This window comes from Eptatretus burgeri, chromosome 16 (genome assembly GCF_056783735.1).
Source record: "Eptatretus burgeri isolate ZD-2024b chromosome 16, Ebu_testis_v1, whole genome shotgun sequence".
Classification (NCBI taxonomy): domain Eukaryota; kingdom Metazoa; phylum Chordata; class Myxini; order Myxiniformes; family Myxinidae; genus Eptatretus; species Eptatretus burgeri.
Window position 1 is genome coordinate 59,087,508 of NC_140976.1, and position 27,736 is coordinate 59,115,243.

The 27,736-nt window shown below is 44.6% G+C and overlaps 2 protein-coding genes across 5 annotated transcripts in view; both read left to right on the forward strand.

Annotated features, from left to right (window-relative positions):
- LOC147011133 (protein diaphanous homolog 2-like) overlaps window positions 1-27,736 on the forward strand; it is a 119,204-nt gene that overhangs the window by 43,971 nt on the left and 47,497 nt on the right. For all 4 annotated transcript variants that reach the window (XM_085859920.1, XM_085859917.1, XM_085859918.1 and 1 more), the window contains exons 2-14: window positions 295-444; window positions 1,781-1,885; window positions 2,528-2,655; window positions 2,798-2,872; window positions 2,979-3,048; window positions 3,261-3,397; window positions 7,225-7,333; window positions 7,486-7,596; window positions 7,725-7,843; window positions 12,057-12,173; window positions 16,269-16,387; window positions 24,796-24,860; window positions 25,393-25,488. In XM_085859920.1, the coding sequence (XP_085716046.1) occupies window positions 295-444; window positions 1,781-1,885; window positions 2,528-2,655; window positions 2,798-2,872; window positions 2,979-3,048; window positions 3,261-3,397; window positions 7,225-7,333; window positions 7,486-7,596; window positions 7,725-7,843; window positions 12,057-12,173; window positions 16,269-16,387; window positions 24,796-24,860; window positions 25,393-25,488 (1,401 nt within the window). The remainder of the gene's footprint in view (window positions 1-294; window positions 445-1,780; window positions 1,886-2,527; window positions 2,656-2,797; window positions 2,873-2,978; window positions 3,049-3,260; window positions 3,398-7,224; window positions 7,334-7,485; window positions 7,597-7,724; window positions 7,844-12,056; window positions 12,174-16,268; window positions 16,388-24,795; window positions 24,861-25,392; window positions 25,489-27,736) is intronic.
- On the forward strand, window positions 12,181-16,262 carry LOC147011134 (uncharacterized). The gene has a single exon (XM_085859924.1). It carries the CDS (start codon window positions 13,051-13,053, stop codon window positions 15,079-15,081), a length of 2,031 nt encoding a protein of 676 aa, XP_085716050.1. The 5' UTR covers window positions 12,181-13,050; the 3' UTR covers window positions 15,082-16,262.

The following is a 27,736-nucleotide window of genomic DNA, read 5'->3' on the forward strand; positions in this document are numbered from 1 at the left end:
GGTCATGTTTCGGGGTTTTTTTTTTTCTGGTGAAGGTAGTCACCATGCGAATTGCAACAATTTTGTGGGTGAGGCATTGATAATGTCCCAATCATCATTATTGAGGAGGGAGTGGATCATGTGTCTCATCAAATGATATTCACTTGTAAGAAATGATGAAACATTTGAATCCGACAACTTCAAAGACCCCTAACTCTTGTTTTACACTTTAACTGATTTGATTTACACCTGCTAATGGGACATTTGTCGTTTGTTGTTGGTTAATGATAATTCTATTCCCCAAACTGTTCATAGATGGAGAAACTAAGTGTGCGTCAGGGCAGCCGGAAAGAACGTCCAGGTCTCAGGGAGCCTTCGGAGCCAGTGCCGGCTTCGTCCTCGCCATTTCTCACTGGCAAAGAGCTCTCTGAGAAGGAGGTCCTATCACTGTTTGAGAAGATGATGGTAAGAGGGCTGATGCTGTTTGATATTCTCGGCCGACAAATTTTAAACAAGAATGATCGTGAACTTTCAGTAGAGCTTTGTTGACACTCAGAACGACTACTTGGACTGGTTGATACGATTTTAAATGCTCTGCCGATGGGATCAGTAGTCACAAGGTGATCTGATACACATATGTTTCCATTGACATTAGAATTGGTCGACAGGAGTTGTAAAGATAAGGAACTTTAGTGTAGGAGGAGGCCATTTATGCTTGGTGTTGGCTTAATGGTGAAGGTGGTGGGCTTGGGATCCTGGGATCCTGAGTTCAAATCCCACTCCACTGTTGAATTAATACCAGGTGGGGTTGACTCTGCCTGTCCTCCTTCTGAGGTCAGAAAAATGAGTACCAGCACGCTGGTATCCTGCGTCAGAGTGGCGACCCATCCAGGATTGTGTCCAATAGCCAAGGAAACTGCTTAGGAAACACCAATTTTGAAAAGGTAGTTAATACAGTGGAGGGAATTGGGTAGGGAATGTTGGAGGATATAGGAAGAATGTGAGGAAGGAAGGAAGGAAGGATGAATGGAAGAGGCATAGCGAGAAGGGTGAACTATTCCATCTTTTTGTTTCACCAATATGAATCTGGAGGACTGGCCGGGTGGCCTAGAGGTACAGACACTGTCCTCAAAGCCGTCTCGCATTTGAATCCCAACCCAGCTATGAAGTATCACCTCGGTATTTCACAGGTAGGGTGATTCATCAATGTGTGTGCCATCCCTAGGACGGACGTTAAAATGGGCGTCCCTTCTGCCAGCATTATTTAGTTGACATTTACAATCCCACAGTGTACTCGGTGAAGAGGAGACGAGCTATCGCCGGAACCATGAACTAAATTACAAATTCTTGCCCGAATTGCTGCTGGAAAGGCAATGGCAAACACCAACGCTCTGCAACAGAGTATGGTACATCAGAATTGGAAGAATAGGAAGATGCCTCCATTAAGGATATTTTTCATCAACACAAGCCAAGAAACAGTTCTTTGTTGGACAAGCTCAACTTGTGTATCCTATGATAAATATGTCAGCACGAGCAAATAGTGTCTATTCCATATTTGCTGACCAGCTTTGCCGATTGTGTTAGTATACTATTTGTCTTTATCACGCTCAGACGGTTTAGTCAAAAGAAAGTTAGGACGATATCACTTGGAGATGGGGGTCGCCCTTCTAGATTCCGCAGGAAGACGTACCTTTGTCGTCGGAACGAATTGCTCCCATCCCACACCGGCTTTACCATTATGCACATCATTTTGAGAAACTGCACTGCTCTAGCATGACTGCAAGTGCTTTCGGTCGAACAGGAAGACCTCAACTTAACGGAGGAGAAGAAAGGACCATTACGGGAGAAGGAGCTCGCCATCAAACGCGAGATCGTTGTCCGCTACATCAGCACCTCGTCGAACTCGGTACGTTCTTTGTTGCGGGCCATGCGATCTCATTTCTCGTACTGTTGCATGTGGGTCTTTCACATTGTCCAGTTTGTTAAAACTTGCAGAAATATTGACGTGCTGCTCATCCATCTTACCCTTTTGCATTCTTTCCCTCTCCTTGGCAGTTTTTGGTGAGTTGTTTTTTTGGAATGTTTACAGAATGCACGTGCTCTGTCTGCTGTGTGCTGTTAAAAGCTCGATTGGTCATCTTTAGTTTTCTTCCAATGATTTGTATTTTAAGGTTTACTGTACGTACACCTGGGAAGTGCATTTGATTTTTTGTTTACTTTTGGATGTTGGTTTTTGTTATAATGTTGTGTTTTAAAAAAAAAAAAATTTGTCACTTTCCTGGGCAATTTTACCTTGTTTCTTCAGGCTGGTCTTTGCTCAATGAGCTTTCCAAATCGAATTCCTCGAGAAAAATAGGTTTCTTCTAAATCCCTATTCCCTAAACCTCTTGTTGATTCAACTCTGTGCTACTTTTGGATAAATATTCCTCGCATTACCTGATATCAGGAAATCCTTTCTTCGTTTTTCACCGATGTCTTCAGCTCAAAATAATTCCGTCTTTTTAACTTTGCCCTTTCATTGTGTTGTGTGACCCCCCCCCCCCCCAAGGGTGATGGGCACGAGGGAGCTCTCTCTTCCCAAGGCTACCTGCATGACTTGCGTTCTGTTCACACCAACGACAGACTTTTATCTTGCCTCGGCTCACTCCGTGTATCTCTCAACAGCAACCCCGTTAGGTATTTTGATCTGCACGCATCAACGTTTACACCGTCTTGTTCAAAACAGGTGCAATGTCTTCGTACCCACTCTGGCGATTAATCAAAATGAAAAATGAACACAAATATTTTAACAGTGTTGGTTTGTGTGTCCTTTGTGTAGTTGGGTGGAAAACTTTGGAAAAGAAGGTTTTCAGCTCCTCCTCAAGAAACTAAACGATCTACAACATTCGAAAAGGTAAGATTGCTATTGGGCTTTAAAAGATATCTGAACATGGATCATCTTTCCTTTATTGTTAACCCCAAACCTGTTGACTCTCATTTGATGTGCACGCTTTGCGCAGGCCAGATTTGGTGATCTGGAAAAGCCAGCATGAAATAATCCGTTGTCTGAAAGCCTTCATGAACAACAAGGCGAGTTGTAGAAATTGTAGGCCTGTAGGTAGGCCAGGCTCTTAGAACGCGTGCATTATACGTGGCCTAGCATTTTCTCAAAAGCCTAACATGATCGAATTGTTGGGACTGTCAAGAGATTTTGAATTATTGTTCAACATTGCTCCAATTTCTCACTCATTCTTTCTGGAGGGGATTCTGTCTCTTAATCCTTGGTTTACATGCGTCCATAGTTTGGCATCATGTGCATGCTGGAATCGGAGGAAGGTATCCGAACGTTGACGAGGGCCGTGAACCCATCGTACACTCCGATGATGGTGGATGCCGTGAAGCTGCTGTCTGCGCTCTGCATTATTGAGTATGAGAAGACGTGAGTGCATTATCCTTTATAGCTCACCTGCTCGAAGAACAGAGAGCTATAGCGATACCCCCCGGCGTGAGCATGAGGGTCAGCGTGAGCGTGAGCTTGACTTTGTTATAGTTTTTGGTGCAAGTTAATATTTCCTTTCTAATGTTTTTATCTACCACACTATTTTTTACTGATTACAATATACAAATACATATATTGCTTTAAAATTATTTGGATCAGACTTCATTACAATGCTTTATAAAAAAATATTATTAGACTAGTCTTTTAAAAACGATAAATGTATAAACAGGCGAGCATTGGATGGCTTTGACACCAACTCTCTGGTTTATATTGTTACGAATTCGTGCTCACCGGTGTGCGAACGGCTGCTTTCCACTAATAGTAGCCGCTCGCCCACCGGACGGACAATTCAGTCGTGACCTTCCGGAACAACGCCGGAACCCTGTCACGGGTGGGTCTTCAACCCCACCACGGCCTAGCCAATTTTCTACCCGTGCAAAATAGGGTCAATCGCCGAATATCGATGTACCTAAGTACCTGCGCGGATAGCCTACCGGGAGACCGTACCTCGGCGCAGGTCGGCTTGGACTCGAACCGCTCAAGCGGTCCGTTCCGTTCTGCAGTGATAACCGAGCGGGTGTTATCGCCCGACCTCGCCTGATCCGATTCTATTTAACGGGTATTTAAAACCCAACTAATATTCCTAGATGCAATATGGCGTTCCAATGGGGAGAAAGGAGGACACAACGAACGGGTTTACATTCACACAAGCACATTTATTTTACTCACATGCACGTATGTACAGCCATGCAATCAATGGGGGAAGGGGACAAGACACGAGCAAGGTAAAAGCACTACAACCGACTACAAGCAATTTATGTACAGAACTTACACAGTTTTTACTTACAGGACACGGCGCCACCAACATTCATTCAAAAGAAAAGAAAAGGCTACCCCAAAGACAAGGGTGCCAGACAGGGTCCGTAGACCTTTATGGTGTGGAGCCTGGATGACCGAACGGGCCCCACAAGACCGTTGCAGGGAAAACAGGCGGGAGAATCAGGCGGGAAAATCCGCGCACCATCGATGTTTCTTTGTTTTTCCTTCGCTTCGTAGAGATGTTTTACATGAGCGGAGAGAGTTGTGATGTGGTGTGTGGAGAAGGGGATCAGCAGTTGGTGAAGCGTGGAAGGTGGTTAGGTGATCGTGGTTGTTGTGGTTTGTGGTTGAAATGTGATTGTTGTGGTTGGTGTTGATCGTGGTTGTTGTGGTTTGAGGCGATCGTGGTTGGTGTTGATCGTGGTTGTTGTGGTTTGAGGCGATCGTGGATGTTGGTCCAAAATAACGATAGGAAAAGAAAAACACTAACTCAAAGGATCACAGCCCCGTGACACGAATAAAGCCCATTAAACAACGGTGGGGAAATCTAACTGAACACAGACTTATCGATCAAACTGAACTACGGACCTTTATGGTGTTCTGCGAATTTCCACAGCCGTAACAATATTGTTCCATGCTGGTTAGACTTTGGTATTCCATCTTTGGTATTTCTATACAGCTGGTTAGACCGAGTCATCTATTTCGGACTACTCGGTTTTTACCCACAAGCTTGCACCGTCTTTGAGATAACTTTTCAAATGTTTTATATTTCTAATCTTTGTGATGTATTTGACTCCAAAATGGAATTGGCTTATTTCAGCTGTGACGTGTTCCTTGCGAACGAGGTGGTCAGGACACTGAACTGGCACCAGGGTTGGTACTGTACGTTCAAAAGCTGTAGAAGGCAGCAGTATTAAGCAGTATTGGAGTAATCGCTTCTCGAAACCGAGCGACTTCCTCTCTGGTTGTCGACTCAATACCCAGCTGGCTATGAATGCTCTTCAGGGTGGCAGTAATATTCTTGTCACACTAATGTTCTTCAAGAAGGGCCTACCCTGGCAATTGCTGGCAAATTACTGCAATCATCATACTATAATGTAGCTATGGCATATGTGGGTATGTATGTTTGCTCTGAACCCATTGGTTGGACACCCGGCTTCCCCCCCCCCATCCCATTGGGACCATACTCTGTACAGAGCGTCGGTGCTGCCGAAGCAGTCTCCTTGGCTATTGGGTACAATCCTGGACGGTTCGCCACTCCGACGCAGGATACTCGAATGACTCAGTCATCCCAGCAAGCTGGTACTCATTTTGCCGACCTCGGAAGGATGGCAGGCTGAGTCAACCCCCTGGTGAATTAATTCAGCGGGAAACGAGGTTTGAACTCAGGACCCTAGGATATCAAGCCACCACCCTAACCACTGAGACCTGGCTTCACTACACCCACAATTGTGGCCTGAAAATAACAAAACATACATCTGCCATTTTGTGAAGACACACCGGTCTCACAAGCCTTAGACCTCAAGCCTTTGGTGTCAGCCCATGGCCCAGTGCAATTGGAATTATCCGAGCTATATAACCACAATGTATTCTACATGCACATAAGCAGTACGCATGTTTTTGGTTCATGTATGTAACCCGGGTTATTTTTTTAAAATTATTTTCGGGAGCGATTGCAGCAGCTGCGTGTGCCCTATACACCGTCCAAATAAAGGTATGAGTAATTTTGTCATAAATTAAGGTGTTTGTACATAATTTCAGTTTTAGCCCACGTTTTCAAGGCATATTAGTGTGAAAATACAGAAGGGTCGCCCATCATAAGTATTATGCATGTTTTTGCTTCACGTATGTAATCTGGGTTTCAGCGGTGGATTGTCTATACATTGCCCAAATAAAGGGGATGAGCAATTTGTGTGATAACTGAAGGTTTTTGTTTGTAATATCGGTTTTAGCACGAGTTTTAAAGGCTGAATGGCGTGAAAATACAAATGGGTCACCCGTCATTTTTGGCAGGCTTTTCTGCTTGTAATAATCAAAATAGTTCCCTTACAAGGACCTTCAATGTTGAAGGAGGCCATTATACTAATCAAAGCTATGTGCTATGATTGCCAACCTATGGTTATTCGACTGTTCTCTATCCCTTTTAAATACCTAGCATCAAGCAAGGAAGTAGTACGTACCATTTTAAATGTCTTTGGTTTGACTCGGCCAAGGTTCGAACCGGTGACCTTCCAGACTCAGAGCGTACGCTCCGCTCTAACCATGATGCCGCCGAGTCTGGTTGAAATAATTTTCAAAATTAAATATTACAATCATCCATATACCATGTTCCGGACAGAGTGTCGATTCTGCCGAAGCAGTCTCTTGGCTCAGGTTGCAATCCTGGATGGGTTTCCGCTCCAACGTAGGACGCTATGGCGGGAGTTTGTAATTTGTTTGTGGTTCAGGCAATATCCCACCTATTCCTCCTGAAAGACACCGTGGGATCTTTAACATCTACCAACTTATGCTGGCAGAAGGGATTCCCGTTTAGCGTCCGTCCGAGGGAAGGCACACCCGTTGATGAAACACCAGGATGACAGTTTATGGTTGGTTCAGGAATTGAACCCAGGCTAGACAGCTTAAAGATGAGTGTGCATACATCTAGGCCATCCTGTTACCACTGAAATATTACAAGATATAATTGTTTTTTTTCTCTTTGCACAGAAATCTTTGATGTTGACTCAAAAACTATAAAAGTTGGAGTATAGGTCTTCATCTTTGTTTTTCCTGGTTTGTCCTTTTGATTAACTATTAGTAAATTAAATGGAGGGACGGTTTACAAAATGAGGTCTCGATGTCCTACACGTAAACCTCAGAGTTGAGAATCCAGAAACGTGTTCCATCCTGAGTTCGGGTTGTGACATTTGATTTAGTTGTATCTTCTGTTGCTGTTGTGCTCTACACAGATATCAACGTGTCCTGGCTGCATTGACGGATTGCTCTGAGCAAGAGCAGCGGGAGCGCTTTGGTAGAATTATTGAGGGTCTTGCAGAACCCCAAAGCTTGTCTCTAAAGGTGATAACACTAACCCTTCCCTACCTTTCTTTTTCACGTTGCAGACACAATTTCACTTACTTTTTTTTACTTTACCGCACAGAGTAATACATGTTCACCTCAAACTTTGCCATGGGGTGCTTATCACAAATGTTTCTCTGTGACCACCACAGGTAGCTTGCATGCAGTTTATCAATGCCCTCGTGACGTCCCCGGATGAGTTGGAGTTCCGGGTACATCTACGAAGCGAATTTCTACGATGTGGCCTTCGAGACCTGCTCCCGGTACATTCATTCGCTGCTTCTTTGGTCCATAAGAGTATCAGAGAAGGACTTCACCATTATTTCCTGTGTATACTTCATCATACAGGGTTTTTCATTTTTTTTTTTTTTGGTTTGCCATGCACGTGTAGTCCCTGCAGGAGGCCGCCAATGAGGAACTGGAGGTGCAGCTCAGGGTTTTTGAGGACGCTGGTGAGGACGACCGGCTTGAGTTGTCGCATCATTTTCAAGACGTCAGAATTGAGTTGTAATATCCTTCACGCTTTAAAATCTGAGAACGATTTTCCTCTTGACATGGATGATGTTCATGGTATTGAAGGCAATTCATCCGTGACGCTTTTATAGTTAAACGAGACACATGAGACATGTTTATTATATTGAGGGTTAAATACGAGGGGAGGCAGGTCAAAAAGTTTTCTCTCAGCCTTGAAAGAATGTTCCTGTAGCAGCAAAGCTCTGCACAGGTGTTTGTTCTTTTCTTTGTAGTTTCTAGCCGGTGTTGTATTTCCCCCCAGCAGTGGGTGAGTTGCTTGATGCCATTGGAAAATAAGTCATCTGAAACATTTTGAAGGGAAAAACCGTGAGACCTGACATCTCAATTTAATTTCACACAGTATGGGATTTTTTTTTTGTATACCTTGTCGAGGCTCGTATGAGAGCGAACACACAACACATAGCAAGGGGGCGTGATACAAGAGGGGCGGGAGAGAGAAGGACAAAACAGTGTGGAACAGAGACATTAGGAGATCTGTGGAAGGGATAGAGATGTGGCGGGGAACTTGGGGAATACATGATGGACACTACAAGGACTTTCAGGAAGGAAAGCAGGGAATTTGAAGGAGGTGGATTGAGGGTGGATTAACGGGGGTATAAAAGATTGAGGTTTTGGATGGAAGATAAGACGTGGTGGTGAACAGCTGTTTTTAAGGCCTGGAGGGACGCATCGGATTGAACAGAGTGAAGGAGTTTCTTCCAAAGGCGGGAAAAAAGAGGAATGAAAGAGTGAAGGTGAGCAGTGATTCGTGATTTATGGTAGTTTCACTAGAAGGGGGTTGTTGGCGGACCTTGAGCGCCCTGCGGGAATATGGGCTGGGGCTGGGGTGGGGGGGGCAGAGCAGAGGCGGGGGGGGTGAGACCGGAGAGGAGACTGCAGAAGACAGAAAGACCACCGACCTGCCTGCGATGAAAGAGTGAGAGGCCCAAAGACTCGGCCTCATCGCGTGAGATACCAATGATCCGAAATGCCTTGGTTTCCACAGCGTGAAGCCGAAAAAGGTGAGAGGCAGGAGCACCTCCCCACAGGGGAGAGCAGTACTCCATAAGGCTGTGGACGAAAGCTTTGTGTGTGGTCAGGATCTCAAGTGGGCCGAGGAAGGATTTTGCACGCCGGAGGATTCCCAGTCGGCGCCTGGCTTTGGAGGCGAGGTTGGAAATGTGGCTTTCCCAGGAAATATCATGGCAGATAGTGAGACGCAGAAGTTTGAAAGAAAGGACCTAAAGGGTTGTTGAAAAAGTAGATTGGCAGGGGGGGGGGTTCCAGACGGTCCTTTCAGAGAGACAAAGTGAGAGTGTGACATTTGTCAGGATTGAAAGACATGTTCCACGTGTTGGACCAGTTTGTGATTTTATCCAGATCTACAGAGAGCGTAGAAGCTGCTGCTTACCGGTCTGAGGGATGACAGATGGTACGGCAGAGAGCGGAGTCATCAGCAAAGAGATGAAGAGGATTTTCCAGAGAGTCGGAGAGATCATTGATGAAAATCAGAAAAAGAACGGGGCCCAGAACGCTACCTTGAGGAACTCCAGCCTGGACAGGAAGGGGGGATGAAAGAACTCCATTTAGGGTGACACGGTGACTGCGACAAGAGAGGAAGTCTGCGAGCCATGAGTGAAGACGGCCTTGGATATCATAGGAAGTGAGTTTGGTGAGTATGGCAGGGTGCCAGACTGTGTCAAAAGCACGCGATATGTCCAGGGATACGGCTCGGATTTCACGTCTGGCATTGAGGACCTCCATCCATTGTTGGGAGAGCAGAAGCAACATATCCAGGGTAGAGTGACCTGGTCTGAAACCAAATTGATGATTGGAAACCAAGTCATTCGAGAAGATGAAGGATTTAATGTCTGAAGCAATGATGGATTCCATAGCCTTGCTGATGATTGGGAGAAGGCTGATTGGTCTGTAGTTGCAGGGATCTGTTTTTGCACCTTTTTTTATGCAGGAGAGTAATGTTTGCTGATTTTTAAGCAGATGGCAGATGACCTTGAGCAAATGAGAGGGTGAATAGAACAGAAAGAGGGTGAACAAGTGCAGAGGAGCAGGTTTTTAGGACACGTGGGCTGATGCCGTCTGGACCGGTTGCAGAATCTGAGTCAAGGTTTGACAGCAAGCTCTCCACCTTGTCAGGAGAAAAGGACACAGAGTCCAGGGACATTTGGGTGTGACTGGGTAAGGTGGGTATAGAAAGCCATGGGTTTCGGACTCAAGATTTAGCTGCAAACACCGAGTTTAGGCATTCAGCCTTTTCACCTGTGGTATCAGCAGTGCGGCCATTTGAGGTAAGGGAGGGGATGGAGGGGGAACATACATGAGAAACAGATTTGATTTGACGCAACCAGGATTTGGAGAAGGGAGAGAGGTTTGAGAGTTCAGACTTAAGCTTAGAAAGATGTTCTTTTCTGGCTCTCCTGAGGGTAGATACACACTTGTTCTGAGCTTTATTGAAGGAACTGAGATTATCCTCAGTTGGGTTTACTTTCCATGAGGCAAAGGAAAGTTGTTTCAGGACAACTGCCTCGCCACAAGCTTCCATGAACCAAGGGCGGGAGGAAGTGTAGGACAACTGAAGATGACAGGGGATAAATCTGTGCATGAGAGAGAGCAAATTTCTTTGAAAGAATTCCCAGGATGAGTTGATGTTGGAGAAAGTTGCGATGCGAGACCAGTCTAGAAGTTTGATGGCTGCTTGGAGACCCTGCCAGTTGGCTTGAGTGAAATGCCTACTCGACGGCAGTGAGGTGGTTCTCTGATAATAGCCAGAGAAATGTCCACTTTGACAAGGACGTGGTGAGAAGAACCGATTGGAGCGGAGGAAGAACAGCAGATATTTTCACGGAAATTTGTCAAAATCAGATCCAGAAGAGATGGAGTACCTTTGGTTGAGATCCGGATCGGGACATTGACAGATTGTTTCAGTCTCAATGAGTCGCAGAAGTCTTTTGCTGAAGTGTCATGACAGGTGAGAGAGGTACCTACACCTAGCCAACTGGCATGATGACAATTGAAGTCACCACATATGAGGAAGAGAGAGTTTGGATGAGAGGAGAGAAGTTGGTCCATGTTTTCGGATAGTGAAGTGTAAATGGAGTCATCACTGTTTGGTGAACGGTACAGTACACATATAAACATGAGGTGGGAGTGGAGGGGAAGCCGTAGCCAGAGGTATTCTTGGGGGTGTGGAGGAGTGAGGACAGTGCATGGAGAGTAGGGAAAAAGAGTCTTTAATGAAGAGAGCAACTCCTCCCACAGGATAAGGCTCAGGTCTGTCATACCGGAGGAGGGAGTAATCAGGGAGAGATACTTGGGAGTCAGAGATGTCTTGGGGGAGGAAAGTTTCTGTTCGGCAGATCTTTGTTTTGCTAGAAGCACTTGCTTCTTGACAGAGCATAATACCCCCTCCCTCTGGCACTGGCAGGTAAAGCACTTGCACGATGCCATACACGTGTATCAGACAAAATTACAAGTCATCTCCACAGCTGACTTGTAATGACCTCTCCCACCACCACTGGTTGGCGCTATATGGTGCACATTAACATAGACAACTGGCGTCATCGTCCCCCTCCCGAATCGCCGTGACTATGATTTGTTTTAATGCCTAAAACCTTCCTCGGCACAACTCAAGTACATCCTCCAAATTTGATCTCTTCTGTCCAGCGGTTTAGAATTGCATGCAAGGCAAACAAACAGACAAATAAACAAACATACACAATTTGGATTATGGGCGTGTGTGTGTGTGTGTGTGTGTGTGTGTGTGTGTGTGTGTGTGTGTGTGTGTGTGTGTGTGTGTGTGTGTGTGTGTGTGTGTGTGTGTGTGTGTGTGTGAGAGAATATATATGATATATGCTATTGGTCCAGCCATCTTGGGAGTGACCATCGCTCTGATGTATAATACGTTTTATCAAATCGCACCGTGCATACCTTGCAATGTACTTGTAGGATGGCATGTGTTGGAATGCAATTCAGAATCGTGCTTCGACACAATTGTGTATTTTAATCCTGAGTGAGCGTTCTGCGTCGGCGGTTGTGCAGTTGCCTGGTTATCTTCACAAGGTGCATAAAATTGTAAGGGAATTTTGTGTCGCCACGGAAGCGTAAGGAATTAACAAAAAAGTACAGTGTATTGAAATTCGTTTTTCAAAATAAATATGAAAGATGATGGTTATTTCCTTAACGGAAGAGACACTGACGTGCAGGAGGTTTTCACCGTGATCACGAACCTGGTGAAGGGTTCGCCTGCTGCGGGATACCTGCTTTCGTTACTGCAACACCTCCTGCTCATTCGCAGTGATTTCTTTGCCAGGTATGGATTGAACCCGTCCATTCTTCCATTCGTCCAACAGAGGGCAGGCTGCCAACAGACAGAAATCGAGCCGTCGGGGACGCAAATGGATAACGTGTGTGCCCTTTCTGATAGTTAGGGAATTTTAGCAAATTGTATTGACCATCTGTGAAAAAAATGCTTACCAAAAAAATTCTTCACTTACGTATTCATCTAGGTGTCTACTAGCACCTATCAATTAGTGCAAACCCAAATCCTTGTGGAAAATTCTGGGGAGCCAATCAAAGTCCGGGTGCTCAGAGGGCCTGCGCGAAAAAATCGGGAAAATTAACTTTTGCCAATATTGACTTGTGGGATGTCTAACTAGGGGTTTTTTGCGGTGCTGAATTGATTCCAACCATTAGATTTGAGGAAAAATGAATCCCTGGCCGTAAAATATTGATATGATACATTTTTAGATATCTCAGACTGTTTTTGCGTTAACTTGGCTCAATTGATTCAGATTATTAAAATTGTGCTGAAACCAGCATACAACATTTTTGAAACCACTGCTATATTGTTGGTTATACTTGTGCTCATGCTCAGTAGAATTCTCTGTGTTAGCTGACATTAGCTAAGAGCTTTTAGCTATAAAATAATTGTGTACCGGACTCAATAGAAGTTGAATATATTCAAATGATGAGGCAACAGTTCATCAAAATTCCTCTAATCTAACATATGCACCAAGGATAGTCACTGTCTTCAAGGAGAGGATGGCAGAGAGATTGAAAATCTTAGCTGAAGGAGGAAGGACACCAGCACTCTGGGTCTGGTACTATGGCAGAATCGACCTCATCAAGGTATTCATCAGGAGTGAGCATGCCCAGACCACACAGGTCATCTAAGCTGCATCATTGGAATGCTGCTCAATACCTTCGCAGCAGCGGGCCACCATCAGTACGCAAAGGGAGCAAGGCTGTATGTACAGCTGATGCATCAGCGACAGGAGAGTCCCATGTTCCAGGAAACTCTATCCAAGTTCACTTTGTACGGCAACCATGTAGTCAGGTTCTCAGACCATGAATGGTCCGGCACATGGATCGACGTCACGATAGAAACCACACTCATGCGTGAGGCAAAATCCTCCAGTGGTCTAAACAGAGGCCGCTTTCGGAATGAGTCTTCTCATAAGTCTTGGGTTCAGAGTCTGAACCACTTCTCGTTCATTCACCAAGAGCTAGAAAGAAGCATGGTCAAATGCAGGGTACCTGTCCACACCGACGTTAAAAGAGCCCAAATGAAGAGAGATAACGATGCTGTCAACACCATAGTTGGGTGGTTGGAGGAAGTTAACCCTTTCGATGCCACACGGGACAAGAAGACTCTGGTGTCCTTCTCAACTGGGTTCAGCAGCACACCCGAAGACCAAGTCAACACTGATCAAGCAGAAAAAGTTGGCAGAGCCATGCAGTCCAAGATGGATGGGAAAACTGTTGTGGATGCAATGGTAACCAAAAACAAGGTCAAATCACTTGCAAGCCTCAGATCTGGACCCAAAGTCAATGGCGAGAAGCTGGTCATTGACTCGCTGAAGCTATTCAACCGCCTCATTGTCATCAGTGAGCGTGACGTCAAGACCAAAGAAGCTCCGCGCTTTGAGTTGACGCCAAAACCGATGTCTGTGTTTGACAAAAATCAAAGGTTGCGAAAGCCAGACAAGGCTGCCCTAGCAAGGTCCCTGAAGGTATGTGTGGCACCTGTCGAACAACCCCCCTGCACAAGCCTTGTGGTTGATGGTGGGTGGCTCCTGCACAATGTCAAATGGGAGGCTAACCTTACTTGGAAGGATGTTGCCGAGAGCTACCTCCAGTTTGTGAAGTCCATGGGGAGCCATCGCCTCCGGATAACGGTGGTCTTTGACGGATATGGCAGCTCCACCAAGGACCATGACCACTTGAGACGAACAAAGAATGCATGCTGTGACATTCAGATTCGTCTGGATCTCAAAATCATCATTGCAAGAGAAAAGTTCCTCGATAACAAGAACAACAAAGCCCAGCTCGTTCTGCTCCTTGCTGAGACATTTAGTAGGAATGGAATTAGTGTACAGCAATGCTCCGATGATGCCGACACCTCCATCGTCCGCGCAGCTCTAGATGAGGCAAGAGAGTCCCCTGTAGAGGTGAGGGCTGAGGACACAGACGTCCTGATTATGCTGATTCATCTTGTTGCAGACCATCCAATCTTCCTCACGACAGCCAAAGAAACATCTTACGATGTCGGAAAGATCCGTGAGGCCCCCCCAGAGATATACCCGAGGTATCTCATCTACTTACACAGCTTCTCTGGCTGCGATACAGTGTCTGCAATTTTTGGGTTTAGCAAACCAACTTTGCTAAGCAAGCTCTGCAAGACTGATGAAGCAGAGAGGGCAATGGACGTGTTTATGGACATCCGAGCTGAGAAAGGTGATATCATTAAAGCAGGCTGTGATCTTTTCATGCTCATGTTCCATGGGAAATCCTCCAAAGACTTGGAAGACTTGAGATTCGACATCTTCAGCAAGCGAGCTGCTACTGGGAGCATAAAACCTGAGAAACTCCCCCCGACAACAGGAGCTGCAGCACAGCACTCTCTCCGAGCTTACCTCCAGACTAGAGACTGGCTGATGCTGCAAAGTCCATCGTTGGATGCCCGGGACTATGGATGGCAACTCACTGAGCAAGGATATGCACCAGACCCTTCTACAGACCCCATTGCACCAGACTACTTCCTGACGTTTGCCAGCTGCAACTGTGCGGGGGACTGCAGCTCACTCAGGTGCTGCTGTAAAAAGCAAGGAGTCAAGTGTATTTCTGCTTGCGGCATCTGTCATGGTAACTCTTGCCTGAACATAAACCAGCTGGATGACAAGAGGAGTGAGGAAGATACTGGGGAGTTTGATGAATAAGGTTGTAAAAGTTGACGAAGCAACATTTCCATTGAGCACAGTTCTGTTAAAAATGTCAATAAAATACATTTTATATGATCAAGGAGTGTTTTTTTCTCAAAAATAACGGTTGGAATCATGCAGCACCCCAATAAACCCCTAGTTAGACATCCCACAAGGCAATATTGGCAAAAGTTAATTTTCTGATTTTTTTTTTTTTTTTCGCGCAGGCCCTCTGAGCACCCGAACTTTGATTGGCTCCCCAGAATTTTCCGCAAGGATTTGGGTTTGCACTAATTGATAGGTGTTAGTAGACACCGAGATGAATACATTGGTGAAGAAAATTTTTGGTAAGCAATTTTTTCACAGATGGTCAATACAATTTGCTAAAATTCCCTAACTATGAAACTTCCTTTGCTCAGGAGTTTGAGGTGTCTTTTCTTGAAATGTCTCCTTGAATTATATTTATGAACTATTGATCAAACTTGGTGAAGCATCCAGTTGGTGTAATGTTCAAAATGTAACACTGTCTCGTCACGAAGAACACTTTGGACCGTTTGAAAATGAGCGTACCTTCCTTGTGATGCATTCCCACTTCCGAGCTGACAGGGTTGATGAGGTTGATTGAGTTGACTCGAAATACTAAGTGTTTTCCTCCATTGAACATTTGGATGTTGTCATCGTATTATTTGATGCAAATTTTTCAGCATCCACTGAGCCTGGTCAGCCTGTGCAGTGGAGACAAGGAAGGCATGTGAGGAAAAGAAAAAAAAGGTCTCATTATTACCTCCACCATAGAAGGTGGATGGACGTTATGTTTTCACCCCTGTCTGTCTGTCTGTTTGCTTTGTCTGTCTGTTTGTGTGCAGGATATCTCAGGTTGTGGACGGATCCGAATGAAATTTTGTGGGCAAGTTCTAAAGATGTGTGACATGGACAAATTGTTTCAATTTTGGTGAAGATCCGCATCTGGATCTGGATGCGGGAATTATTTAATTTTTTAAGTACTTCTTCACCATTGAGAGATAGGACCAATAACTATATTTAGCATAATATTTCAAAAATGTATTGGGACAGATATGTTCTTTTGCATGACAGGGGTATGCACTTCACCGAGTGCCCTCTAGTTTAACTTTGTAATCAACAACTGGCTGCTGGGTCATGACCCAATTTGAATTGTACGCATGCCGTCACGTGGCCTGTTCCAGGACTCAGTACTACCGGCTCGTGGATGAATGCATCTCGCAAATCGTGCTGCACCGCGGAGGTTCAGATCCGGATTTCCGACACGGGAAACACTTCCATCTCGATGTTGACCATCTCATTGGTGATTTGGAACTCATTGGTCGGCTGGCATTTATCCCATTTCAAAAATGAAGTCACTTTGTAAACTTGATGTTTCCCTTTCCTTTTTGGGGACTTTTAATGCTTTTGGCGCTTTAATAAGAATATCTTTTCACCTTTTCAACCCCATCCCCCCACCCCCTCCTCCTCCAACCTCCTTCCCCCACCCACCCCCCCCTGCATAGAATTGCATTCTATTTAGTCTGTTTTTAGTTTTGGTTTATATTTAATTTCACTTGTTTATGTGTTTGTTCATTCAGTTTTATTTATTTGTTTATGTACCTATTTATTCACTCACTTTATCACTTACTCATTCACTTATAGTATTTACTTGTTCACCCACTCGCTGATTAGTTCACTCACTCATTCACTCACTCATTTATGAACTTACTGGCTTACTTATCCACTCACTCGCTGGCTTATACATGCATCAATTCACTGGCTTACTCATTCATCCACTTGCTGGCTCACACATTCACTTACCACTGGCTTCTTTACCCATTTGCTGGCATACAGATACATTTGCTTGCTGGCTTACTTATTCAGTCATTCACTGGCTTGAACTTTCACTCACTCATTGGCTTGCACATTCACTCACTCATTGGCTTGCACATTCACTCACTCATTGGCTTGCACTTTCACTCACTCGTTGGCTTGCACTTTCACTCACTCGTTGGCTTGCACATTCACTCACCCGTTGGCTTGCACTTTCACTCACTCATTGGCTTGCACTTTCACTCACCCGTTGGCTTGCACTTTCACTCACTCGTTGGCTTGCACTTTCACTCACCCGTTGGCTTGCACTTTCACTCACTCGTTGGCTTGCACTTTCACTCACCCGTTGGCTTGCACTTTCACTCACTCGTTGGCTTGCACTTTCACTCACCCGTTGGCTTGCACTTTCACTCACTCGTTGGCTTGCACTTTCACTGACCCGTTGGCTTGCACTTTCACTCACCCATTGGCTTGCACTTTCACTCACCCGTTGGCTTGCACTTTCACTCACTCGTTGGCTTGCACTTTCACTGACCCGTTGGCTTGCACTTTCACTCACCTGTTGGCTTGCACTTTCACTCACTCGTTGGCTTGCACTTTCACTCACTCGTTGGCTTGCACTTTCACTCACCCGTTGGCTTGCACTTTCACTCACTCGTTGGCTTGCACTTTCACTGACCCGTTGGCTTGCACTTTCACTCACCCATTGGCTTGCACTTTCACTCACTCGTTGGCTTGCACTTTCACTGACCCGTTGGCTTGCACTTTCACTCACCTGTTGGCTTGCACTTTCACTCACCCGTTGGCTTGCACTTTCACTCACCTGTTGGCTTGCACATTCACTCACCCGTTGGCTTGCACATTCACTCACCCGTTGGCTTGCACTTTCACTCACCCGTTGGCTTGCACTTTCACTCACTCGTTGGCTTGCACTTTCACTCACCCGTTGGCTTGCACTTTCACTCACTCGTTGGCTTGCACTTTCACTCACCCGTTGGCTTGCACATTCACTCACCCGTTGGCTTGCACATTCACTCACCCGTTGGCTTGCACTTTCACTCACCCGTTGGCTTGCACTTTCACTCACTCATTGGCTTGCACATTCACTCACTCGCTGGCTTGCACATTCACTCACTCGCTGGCTTACTTATTCACCCACTCATTGACGTATTCACTCACTTATGTTAGTAAAACTTCTCAATGTTTACATCAACGTTTTAATGGACGTATGTCGGTCTGCTGTATCGTCTGGTATTGAGACATATTTATATAATCATTTCAAGGAAGTTGAGCATGTTTTTAGTCATTGTTCGATTCAAATTATGGACTCGGTTAATGTTAATGATTTTGATAATATAGAGGAGTGCAATGTTGAGTTAGGACGCAAAGAGGATTTTTGGATCGGGGCACTATGTGTGCTCTCTCCTTTGGGCCTGAATGACAGGGTACAAAGTACTGGGTCAGTTTCTCAAGGTAATGTTTTTGGTCACGAGTATTTTGCTAATCCAATCAGAAGGAGACCCAGAGGTCATGGGCATCATAGTTGGTGTCGTACGACTCCAAAAATGGAAATTTCAGAGATAATTGATAAACTTAAAGGTTTTTATGAAGGAAAGTTTTTTTTTTATGATTTCTATGTTCTTCTGAGGTCATGTTCCAAACAAGTATTAGCTTGTTTGGGGGAAGACGAACATGTCCGGAGTTGAGCAGGTTCATATGACGTGTTCGTTTTTGATCAAAGCTTTTTATAGTAGGGTTCTGGTGAAGAAATCTACTCCCAAAGTTGATGGGATCAGCAAGTTCTTAATTTGTGATTATTCTAGCAAGCATGTAGATCGGCTTCGGCTTCATTCTATTTTTAGGGAAATTAGTGTTGTGGTTTGTAAAAAGTTTTACGTAGAGGTTTTATTAAGAGAGTTAGGCATTCACACGGTTACATTCACGAGTATAGGAAATAGCACATGAAGTATGTTCCTTGTCATAAGTCAGTCCAACATATTATCTCTGAGCATCAGGAGGTTTTAGTTATAATTTCGGTATTAAATGTAAAGAGGTAAATCTTTGTATTCCTCAGCTTTTCTGGATCCCTCAGCTTCTATTCATAAGAACCCGTACAAGTATAGGTTTATAGTGGGTGCCAGGCAATGTTCCACCAAACAGGTATCGGTTATTGTGAACTCAGGATTACAAATTCTCCAGGATCAGTTCAGGAAATATTGTTTAGCAATTGAGAAGAATTCTGGTATTAACACTTTCTGGAACATTCATTCTTCTTTCGAGTTCTTAGATAGAATTAGATGCCTCAATATCAAGTTTTATGAAGTTTTGATTTTACAACTTTATATACAAATGTGGATTTAGTACAAGTAAGGGATTCACTATGTAAAGTAATTGACAAGGTTTTAAACTCTTTTAATAAGTTTTTATGTGTCAGATTTGATAGAGCATTCTTTTCTTTAAAAAAAAAAAAAAAAAAAAAAAAACGTAATGCGCGAATTCCCCTGTAAGCGGGACGAGAATCATCTCTCCAAAGGTGATGCTCTACCCCCTCACAGATTCCTCGCACATAGGCCTCCTTGTCCACCCTCAGTGCACGTACAGTTTTACGCCTCAGCTCCCTGAACAGCTCAGCTCTGCCATTCAGCCTGGCCCTGCGACTCTGGTCAATGGTATCCAGTGTCCTTTGAGAGACAAAATTCTTCTTTGCCCTGCGGTGAGTTCCAAGACATCCACCGGCAACATCAAGGACGGTGGTCTTGAAGGTAATCCATAACTCTTCAGGACCCCCCAAAGCACCCAGACACCCCAAATGTCCACTCAGCCTGTTCGCAAACTCCTCAGCTACTCTCTCATCCTTGAGCTTGCCAACATCCAGCCTAGGCTGGATGGTACCATTCTCCAGGATTTCAGGTGCAGCTTTAGAGTTGCTACAACAAGCCGGTGGTCAGTATTGAGGAACTGAGCACTCTGGTAGACCCTGCAGTTCTGGATAATCCTCCAGCGACCGTCAACGAGGACATGATCAATCTCCTTTGCCACACCGCCAGCGTTGGAATACCAAGTCCAGCGATGAGCTTGTGGGTGCTGAAACCATGAACCAGCCACTCTAAGTCCATGACTTCTTGCAAAGTCAAGGAACTTAGTGCTATTCTGATTCTGTAGCAGGTCACAGATCTGACCTGACCTGTTGGTTAGAATTGGACAGAATGGTTTTAGTACAAGTGTATATCATAAAGTTGATGATTACAGTTTCCCTGTAGTCTTGTTCACCTTTCCATGGTGCAATGTACCAATTAAAATGGGTTACAATGTCTTTTCATCTCAGATACTTAGATTTGAAAGAATTTGTTCAGTAAAGGATGATTTTGTGGAACGTGCCGAGAAGGTTTTTTTCCCATGAAGTTAAACAGAGGATATTTGACTCCATTGTCACCTTTTATTTAAGTTTGGTTGGTTTTCATGTGAACAAGTTCCTATTGCATTGCATTTGATAGAATAATAATTAATTATTTTGGTGAGGTAAATTCTTCAAATAATATTATTGATTAAACATTGTTGCGAATTCGCGCCCACCAGCATGCGAACGACCGTGTGTAGCCAAAAGTGGCCGCCTCGCCCACTGGAACGGACAATTCAGTCGTGACCCTCCGGGAACTACCGCCCGGAGCCAGTCATGGGTGGGGGTTTAACCTCACCACAACTCAGTCCGCATTCTACCCGCGCGAAATAGGGTCCAATCGCCGAATGGTCGATTTACCTAAGTACTCGCGCGAGTAGCGTACCGAGGAGTTGTACCACGCCACAGGTCGACTCCGGACACGAACCGCTTAAGCGGCTCGTTCCGTGCTGCAGAGATAACCGAGCGGAGTTATCGTCGACCTCGACGGTTCAGATTATATATTTACCGGGCATTTTAAACCCACTATCAATCCCTTACGTGATGCAAGATGGAGATTCAATAAAAGGAAGGAGACGAAGCAAAGCGGGAAACAGTTCAACAAGCAATGCACATTTATTACGGAAACACGGAAGGCACGTATATTACAGTCAAGACAAAATGCAACAAATAACAGTCAAGATGAAAGCAATACGACCGACTAAAAGGGCAATTATTTACAACACTTATACAGTTCTACTTGTCGGGACTTGGCGCCACATCACTCATTCTAAAAGCAAAGAAAAGAAAGCCACCCTCACAGGCAAGGAGGCAGACAGGTCCATGGACCAAATGTGCGTGGAACCTGGAGGAGCGGCCAGGTCCACGAGACCGAGAAGGTCTTACCCGCGTCCTCGTGACGCGATGGCGGGCAAGCCGCAATGTCCGCGCCGCTGTGCCCCGACTCCGTGCCCCTGGCGTGGTCGGCGAGCCCTCTCCGGCGTGCTCTGCGCAAGCAGTTTGGTTGGCAAAAGTTTGGTGTAAACGCGATTGGAGGCGGGGCCATGCCACCCTCTGTTCAGCCATTGGTGCGGCAAAAAGGGGGCGTGAACCTCTTTTGATCCGAATTCCTCTCGTAAAGAATCCACGTTCATCGCGCTTGGAGGCGGGGCCATACCGCCCAACGCTCGCCCATTGGACGGAGAAAAAGGGGGCATGAAGCCTTTTTGATCCGAATTTCTCCCTGAGAGGAACGCATTCATACCCGCGGCTCGACGCGTTCGGCATCAATAACTGAACGGGCCCTGGACAGCACGACATTTGGTGTTGACTGGTGGTGTGGGGTCGATGGTTGTGGAAGGAGAAAGGCGAAGGTGGTGGGGGGGTTTGCTGTGGTGGTTTGGTGGTTGGCGGGTGTCTTTTGGGAATGGCGGTGAAGCGTTGTTTGCGGGATGGAGTTGTAAAGGTAGTGGCTGTTTGCGTTGTTGGCGGCTTAATGGTCGAAAATAACAATAGAGAAAGAAAAATGGCTAACTCAAAGCGTCGCAGCCCGGATGAATCACACATATTCCCTCTATACAACGGGTTTGGGCTAACTACACATGAACTTACCGATATATCTCACCTGAGGACTCTTTATGTTATGCGAATTTCCACAACCGTAACTATATATATATATATATATATATATATATATATATATATATATATATATATATATATATATATATATATATATATATATATATATATATATATATATATATATATATATATATATATACACACACACATATTACATATACATTAAATACAGGAGATATTTAGATGGTAATAATCATATAATAATAATATAAATAATAAAAAAATTAATTAAACAAATACATTATAAGTAAGCATTAATATAATTTGTTGGTTTCTGGGATATGCAGTGCAGCATGTAAAAATGGATTGTTAATGACAGTTTGAATGACAGTTTGAGTCTATGGTTAGATGAAGGTGCTGTGTAATGGACATCTCGACAAAGTAAAGTGTTTATCACTTAATATATTATCATATGAAGTGATGTATGATTCAAGTTATTCATATGTAGTGATACTATAAATAAAAGTAATAATTAAATAAGTTCGAATAAGGTATTGCTGTGTTGACTGATTGTCTGGACACAACTTTGAGGTTGTGGGTCCATTGATGTTGAGTAATCTACTGATGTGTATATATATAATATATGTATATATATATATATATATATATATATATATATATATATATATATATATATATATATATATATATATATATATATATATATATTGTTATGGCTGTGGAAATTTGCAAACCACCATTCAGGTCCCGTAGGTGAGATAACTGTAAGTACATGTGTAGTTAGCCCCAAACCCGTTGTTTAGAGGGAATTTATGTGATTCATTCGGGCTGCGATGCTTTGAGTTAGGCGTTTTTCTGTTCTATCTTTATTTTGAATCAACCGCCATAACCATCAAACCACCACCAATGACCCTCGACCACCCTCACCTCTCTCCTTCTACGGCCATTGCCGCATCACATGTGAACACTGAGCGTCGGGCTGTCTTGGGCTCGTTCAAGCGATGCGCACCGAGCCGCGAGTGCAAGTAGCGGCCTTTCTGAGGGAAAATTCGGATCAGGAATGCTACACGCCCACTTCTGATCCGTCCAATCAGCAAGCATGGAGCGGCTTGGCCTCGCCTCCAGGCACTTCCGTGTGAAATTGAAATATGCAAATTCTAGGGTCAGGGGAGGTTCACGCCCACTTTTCCTCTGTCCAATGGGTGAGCGTAGCTCCGCCCCGAGCTCATCCTGATCCGGAAATTTGCATATGGGTTCTCCTGCCGGCCTATAAAGCGCCGAGTGCAAGTTGAATCGTAGTGGAGAGTTTTGGAGCAGAGTCAGTTTGGAAGAGCAAAGAGTTTTGGCAGTCAAGTCGGGTTGGAGAGCGGAGTGAAGTTGGGAGGTGAAGGCGTCGAGGTTGTTTCTGCAGTCGGCTGAGGAGAATTGTGGGAGGAGGCCAAGGAGCTCGGGTCCGAGGCAGGGAAGACCGCGGTCGGCGACGAGGTCGCGGTGGGATCACTCGTGGCGGGACCCAAGCCAGCCAGCCATTCTCCTCCCCCAGGGCATCAACAATTTCCTCCTTTCCCCCGCGCTGAGATGGTGCAAAAAGGGGGCCCCGTCCCCACCCCACTCCAAGCGGTGCCAACGAAACCCGCGAAGGAGCACGAAGTCGGGGCACCGCCGGGCAGCCACATTTGCGGCTCATCACGAGGACGCGGGTAGGACCCCCCCGGTCTCGCAGACCTGGCCGCTCCTGCAGGTCCCGCGCAAATATTGGCCTACAGGCCCGTCTGCCCCCTTGCCTATGAGGGTGGCTTCTTTCCTTTGCTTTTGAGTAAATGTGTGTCGGCACCGTCTGTGAAGTAAAACTGTATAAGTGATGCCGTGTGTTCGCGTATTCGGTTGTAGCTCTTCATTGTTGTTTTTGTTTTAAATTGATATACGTGCATTCTGACTGTTTGACTGTATATGTGTGCTTTTCGTGGGCTGGGTAATAAATGTGCATTATGTTGAATTGTTCCCCGTTTCGCTGCGTCCTTTCCTTCGTTTGAATCTCTATCTTGCTCCACGTAAAGGGTTCGTAGTGGGCTTAATACGCCCGGTAATTAATCGGAACCGTCGAGGCCAACGATAACACCGCTCGGTTATCCCGATAGTACGGAACGGGCCGCCCAATCGGCTCGTGTCCGGAGTCGACCTGCGGCGAGGTACGATCGCCCGGTTTACCATCTGCGTGGGTACTTAGGTAGGTCGAGTTTGGCGAACAACCCTATCCTACGCGGGTGGCCGATTGGCACGATTGTGGTGAGGTCGAAAGGCCCACCCGTGACTGGCTCCGGGCGATAGATCTCGGAGGGTCACGACAGAATTGTCCGTCCGGTGGGCGACGTGCCGCGATTCGAGTCGCGTGGCCGATCGCACGCCGGCGGGCACGAATTCGCAAATATATATATATATATATATATATATATATATATATATATATATATATATATATATATATATATATATATATATATATATATATATATATACACACAATACATGGTCCTGCGACAAGTGTTGTGGATCCACCGTTTGGAGAGGTTATGGGCTGAAAGGATCGAAACCTTGATGAAAAATGGTTCCCAGCTGATGATCCAGGCAGTTGGGAAATCATTCAATTTCTTATAAGTTAAGGTTATAACTTCAAATAAAATAGCCTTTGTAAATACTTACCGGTACTGTGTGTGTGTGTGTGTGTGTGTGTGTGTGTGTGTGTGTGTGTGTGTGTGTGTGTGTGTGTGTGTGTGTGTGTGTGTGTGTGTTTTCATGTCTGGCTTCCTCATTGGGACTGCTGTGCAGTAATTGGTCTTTATTTTGAGTAATCACTCATTGGCTTACTTGCTTACTTACAGACTTAGTTATTTACTTGCTGTATTTACCGTTGTCAGAATGCATGGTGGATCGGGCGAAATTGGAAGAGAGTGAAAAACGAGCTGAAGAACTTTCACAAAAGGTACTGTATGACTTTGCAGTTCAAGATAGAAATATGCAGCAGCAATGACTTTGTTCAATCACTGACATGCTTGTCTGTGGAAAATATTGACCATTGGCAAAAAAATTTTTTGCAACCATGAAACCACCAAGATGAAAGCCCAATCATTAATCCTATAGGGAGGAAAAAGGGTACGGTGGGAGTCCGGAGGGAGGGTGCGGGGTGGAAGGAGCCAGGGGGGGGTGGAATGAGGGAGGGGAAGAGATGGGAGGAGGGACTCAGCGTTGCCAGGCAATGCCAGATACCTTTGCTGGTATAAAAATAAATACTTTATTGGTTCCCTGAGGTTCATTGTGAATTTTTTCCGAGGATTGAATGTGACCATTCTACGTGGCCTTCATGAGGCCCTGTGTCTTGCGAAGCATGCATGGCAACCACATAATTTTCAGAAAAATAAAAAATGTTGAGATTTTAAAAATAATACATGGCTTTTTAATAAGGTGTACTTCTATTTTCTGTCCACGTTGAATCTGGTTTGCTTTCATTTGTCCAGCTGGATGCAGAGGTGGCATCTCGGCTGGAGCTACAAGCAGAACTAGCTCGGAAGGAGACGAAGGAACGAGAGTTGGAGGCATTGCTGAACCAAAAGGTGATGCAATCGTTTTCTTTCCCATAATTAGTTCCCCCTCCCACCCTCCACAGGGCAACCCCACGCTTCCTTTCATCCTCATTGCCACTTGCTCATAAGTCCCAACACATCAAACTTAACCCTTTGTAGTTATGGCTTGCACAAGTTGTCTTATATGTTGTCCCAAGTTGGCTTCTTGGTCGTTGTCCCAAGAACAACGTTGCTTATATGTTTCTTATAGTCTTGGTTGCTCTTGTTGTCCCAAGAACAACGTCTTGGTTGCTAAAATGTTGTCCCAAGTTAGCTTCTTGGTCGATTTCCTAACTAAATTTGCTGCTTCTCATTGGTGATGAAAGTGGGTGGTACCCGCTGGCCAAGGTGCTTTTGCAGGGCTTGACTGGTATCATCTCATCTGTTGTCTGTACACAATGCAGTTCATTGACTCCCTTTCATTTTCCATCACTCCGGCAGGTTTTGCATCTATTTTTTCTAAATGTAATGAGGTGACACCTTTCTACCGCTTTATGACGACCACCCTAGAATACCAGGCATACGTCTCACCATCCATGGTTTAAGTCAAAACATAGCAATACTTTTGGTGGGTGGGGGATTAAAATGTCAGCTATCTCCTCTACATTCCCTTGGGGGTGCGAAAGATCCCATTTCACTTTTGAACTTAAGAGGTCTCTGCATCAGTGCATGAGTGCCGAGAGCATTTAAATATTGTTTGCACATTTTGTACAAAATAGGCAACAAATGAGTAAAATTGTGTGGTTCATTGATCGTTGTCGATCTGTGAAAAAGTAAAATTAGTACTGTTTAAAAAGAAAAAAAATTATGACAATTTCAACAGTACAATTCTATACTCATTTTTTTGGGTGTAGGGGTAGTAGTAGGGTACTACATTTTAATGTGATTGAAGTGTACAGTACATTCCTGTTTGCACAATGACTGCAAGCCGACCACCACCAGATGGGGCCCTGCTCAAGTGTTCAGATTCCCATTGGGCTTTTACTCCCAATGATTTTTATTTATTTATTTGTTTTAGGATTTTGAAGGACTTTCTTGTTTTTTTTAGCCATTAAGCTCAATATTGCTGTTTATATTGAAGTGAAAACGATAGACACTATTCCTCCAAAGGTGATAGTTTTTATTATGATTTTACTCGCTGTTTACCCACCCGGAGGGTGAGTATAGAATGTGAATTTGAAATGGAGTTCAACTTCTTTCTTCTTTGCTGAAAGAATATGTGGATGATACTTTTAATAAACTACGTTATAGACGGACTCGCGTCTTGCTGAGGAGAGGGTGGAGCTTGGGCTGTGCATGCTCAGTTGCCTGAAATTTCCTCATGCCCCACACCCTCTTGCTGAGGAGAGGGCTGGAGCTTTCCATGCCTTCGTGCTGAGGAGAGGGCCGGAGCTGCATGAAGAAAGCAAGCAAGCTCGGATATAAATTTTAGCCTCCTCCTACAACCCTCTACTCCAATAGGATAAGTAGAGGCATATTGCTGTTGTAGGGCTTGTTTCTATAGTCAGTGTCCCCAGAGTTTCTTAGACCCCAAGGAGTACTAAACCACCATTTAGGGGGGGGGTTATTTATTTATTTATTTATTTCTGAACTCCCAATTTCCGAGCTGTAGCTCGGAGCCAGCTGAAACTTTCAGAATGAAATTTTACATCAATAATGGGAATACAAAATATGCTGGCTTGACATAATTTTGACCTTGTCCTAATTTTCATGACCATGGCCCAATTATAGACATTTTTCCATTTTTCACCACAACTCGACTAAGATTTTTCTGATCAGAACAAAATTTCCCTCCATAGATGGCCTGGAGCAAAGTGCATTTATGATTAATTTACATCATAACCCTTCAGGTTAAAGGTCAAGATCAAGGTCAAATGGTGCTCTGAAAAAAAACCCATTAATTTATTAACTTATTTTTGTCAGTGCTCCATTTTGCCAAAGCGGAATCTTAAAGACCGCTTGGCCTTTCAAAATGTTCTTGCATCATAGTGTACCTGCACTAAAGTTTTGCACCTGATATTTGATTCATATCTTTGACGGATCTTTTTTTGGATTGTGACCTACTTAACAAAAAACACCGAATCTGATTCATGTTCCTCCTGATGACTCCATCTTTGCTCTTTACTTCTTCAGGTTCCTTCTCGGTGTTCCGTTTCATTTTGATCATAACTTGAATCATTTTTCTCCTATTTTTCATGATGTTGAGTTTTATGGATTGACTACTATAAAAGCCCGTTAT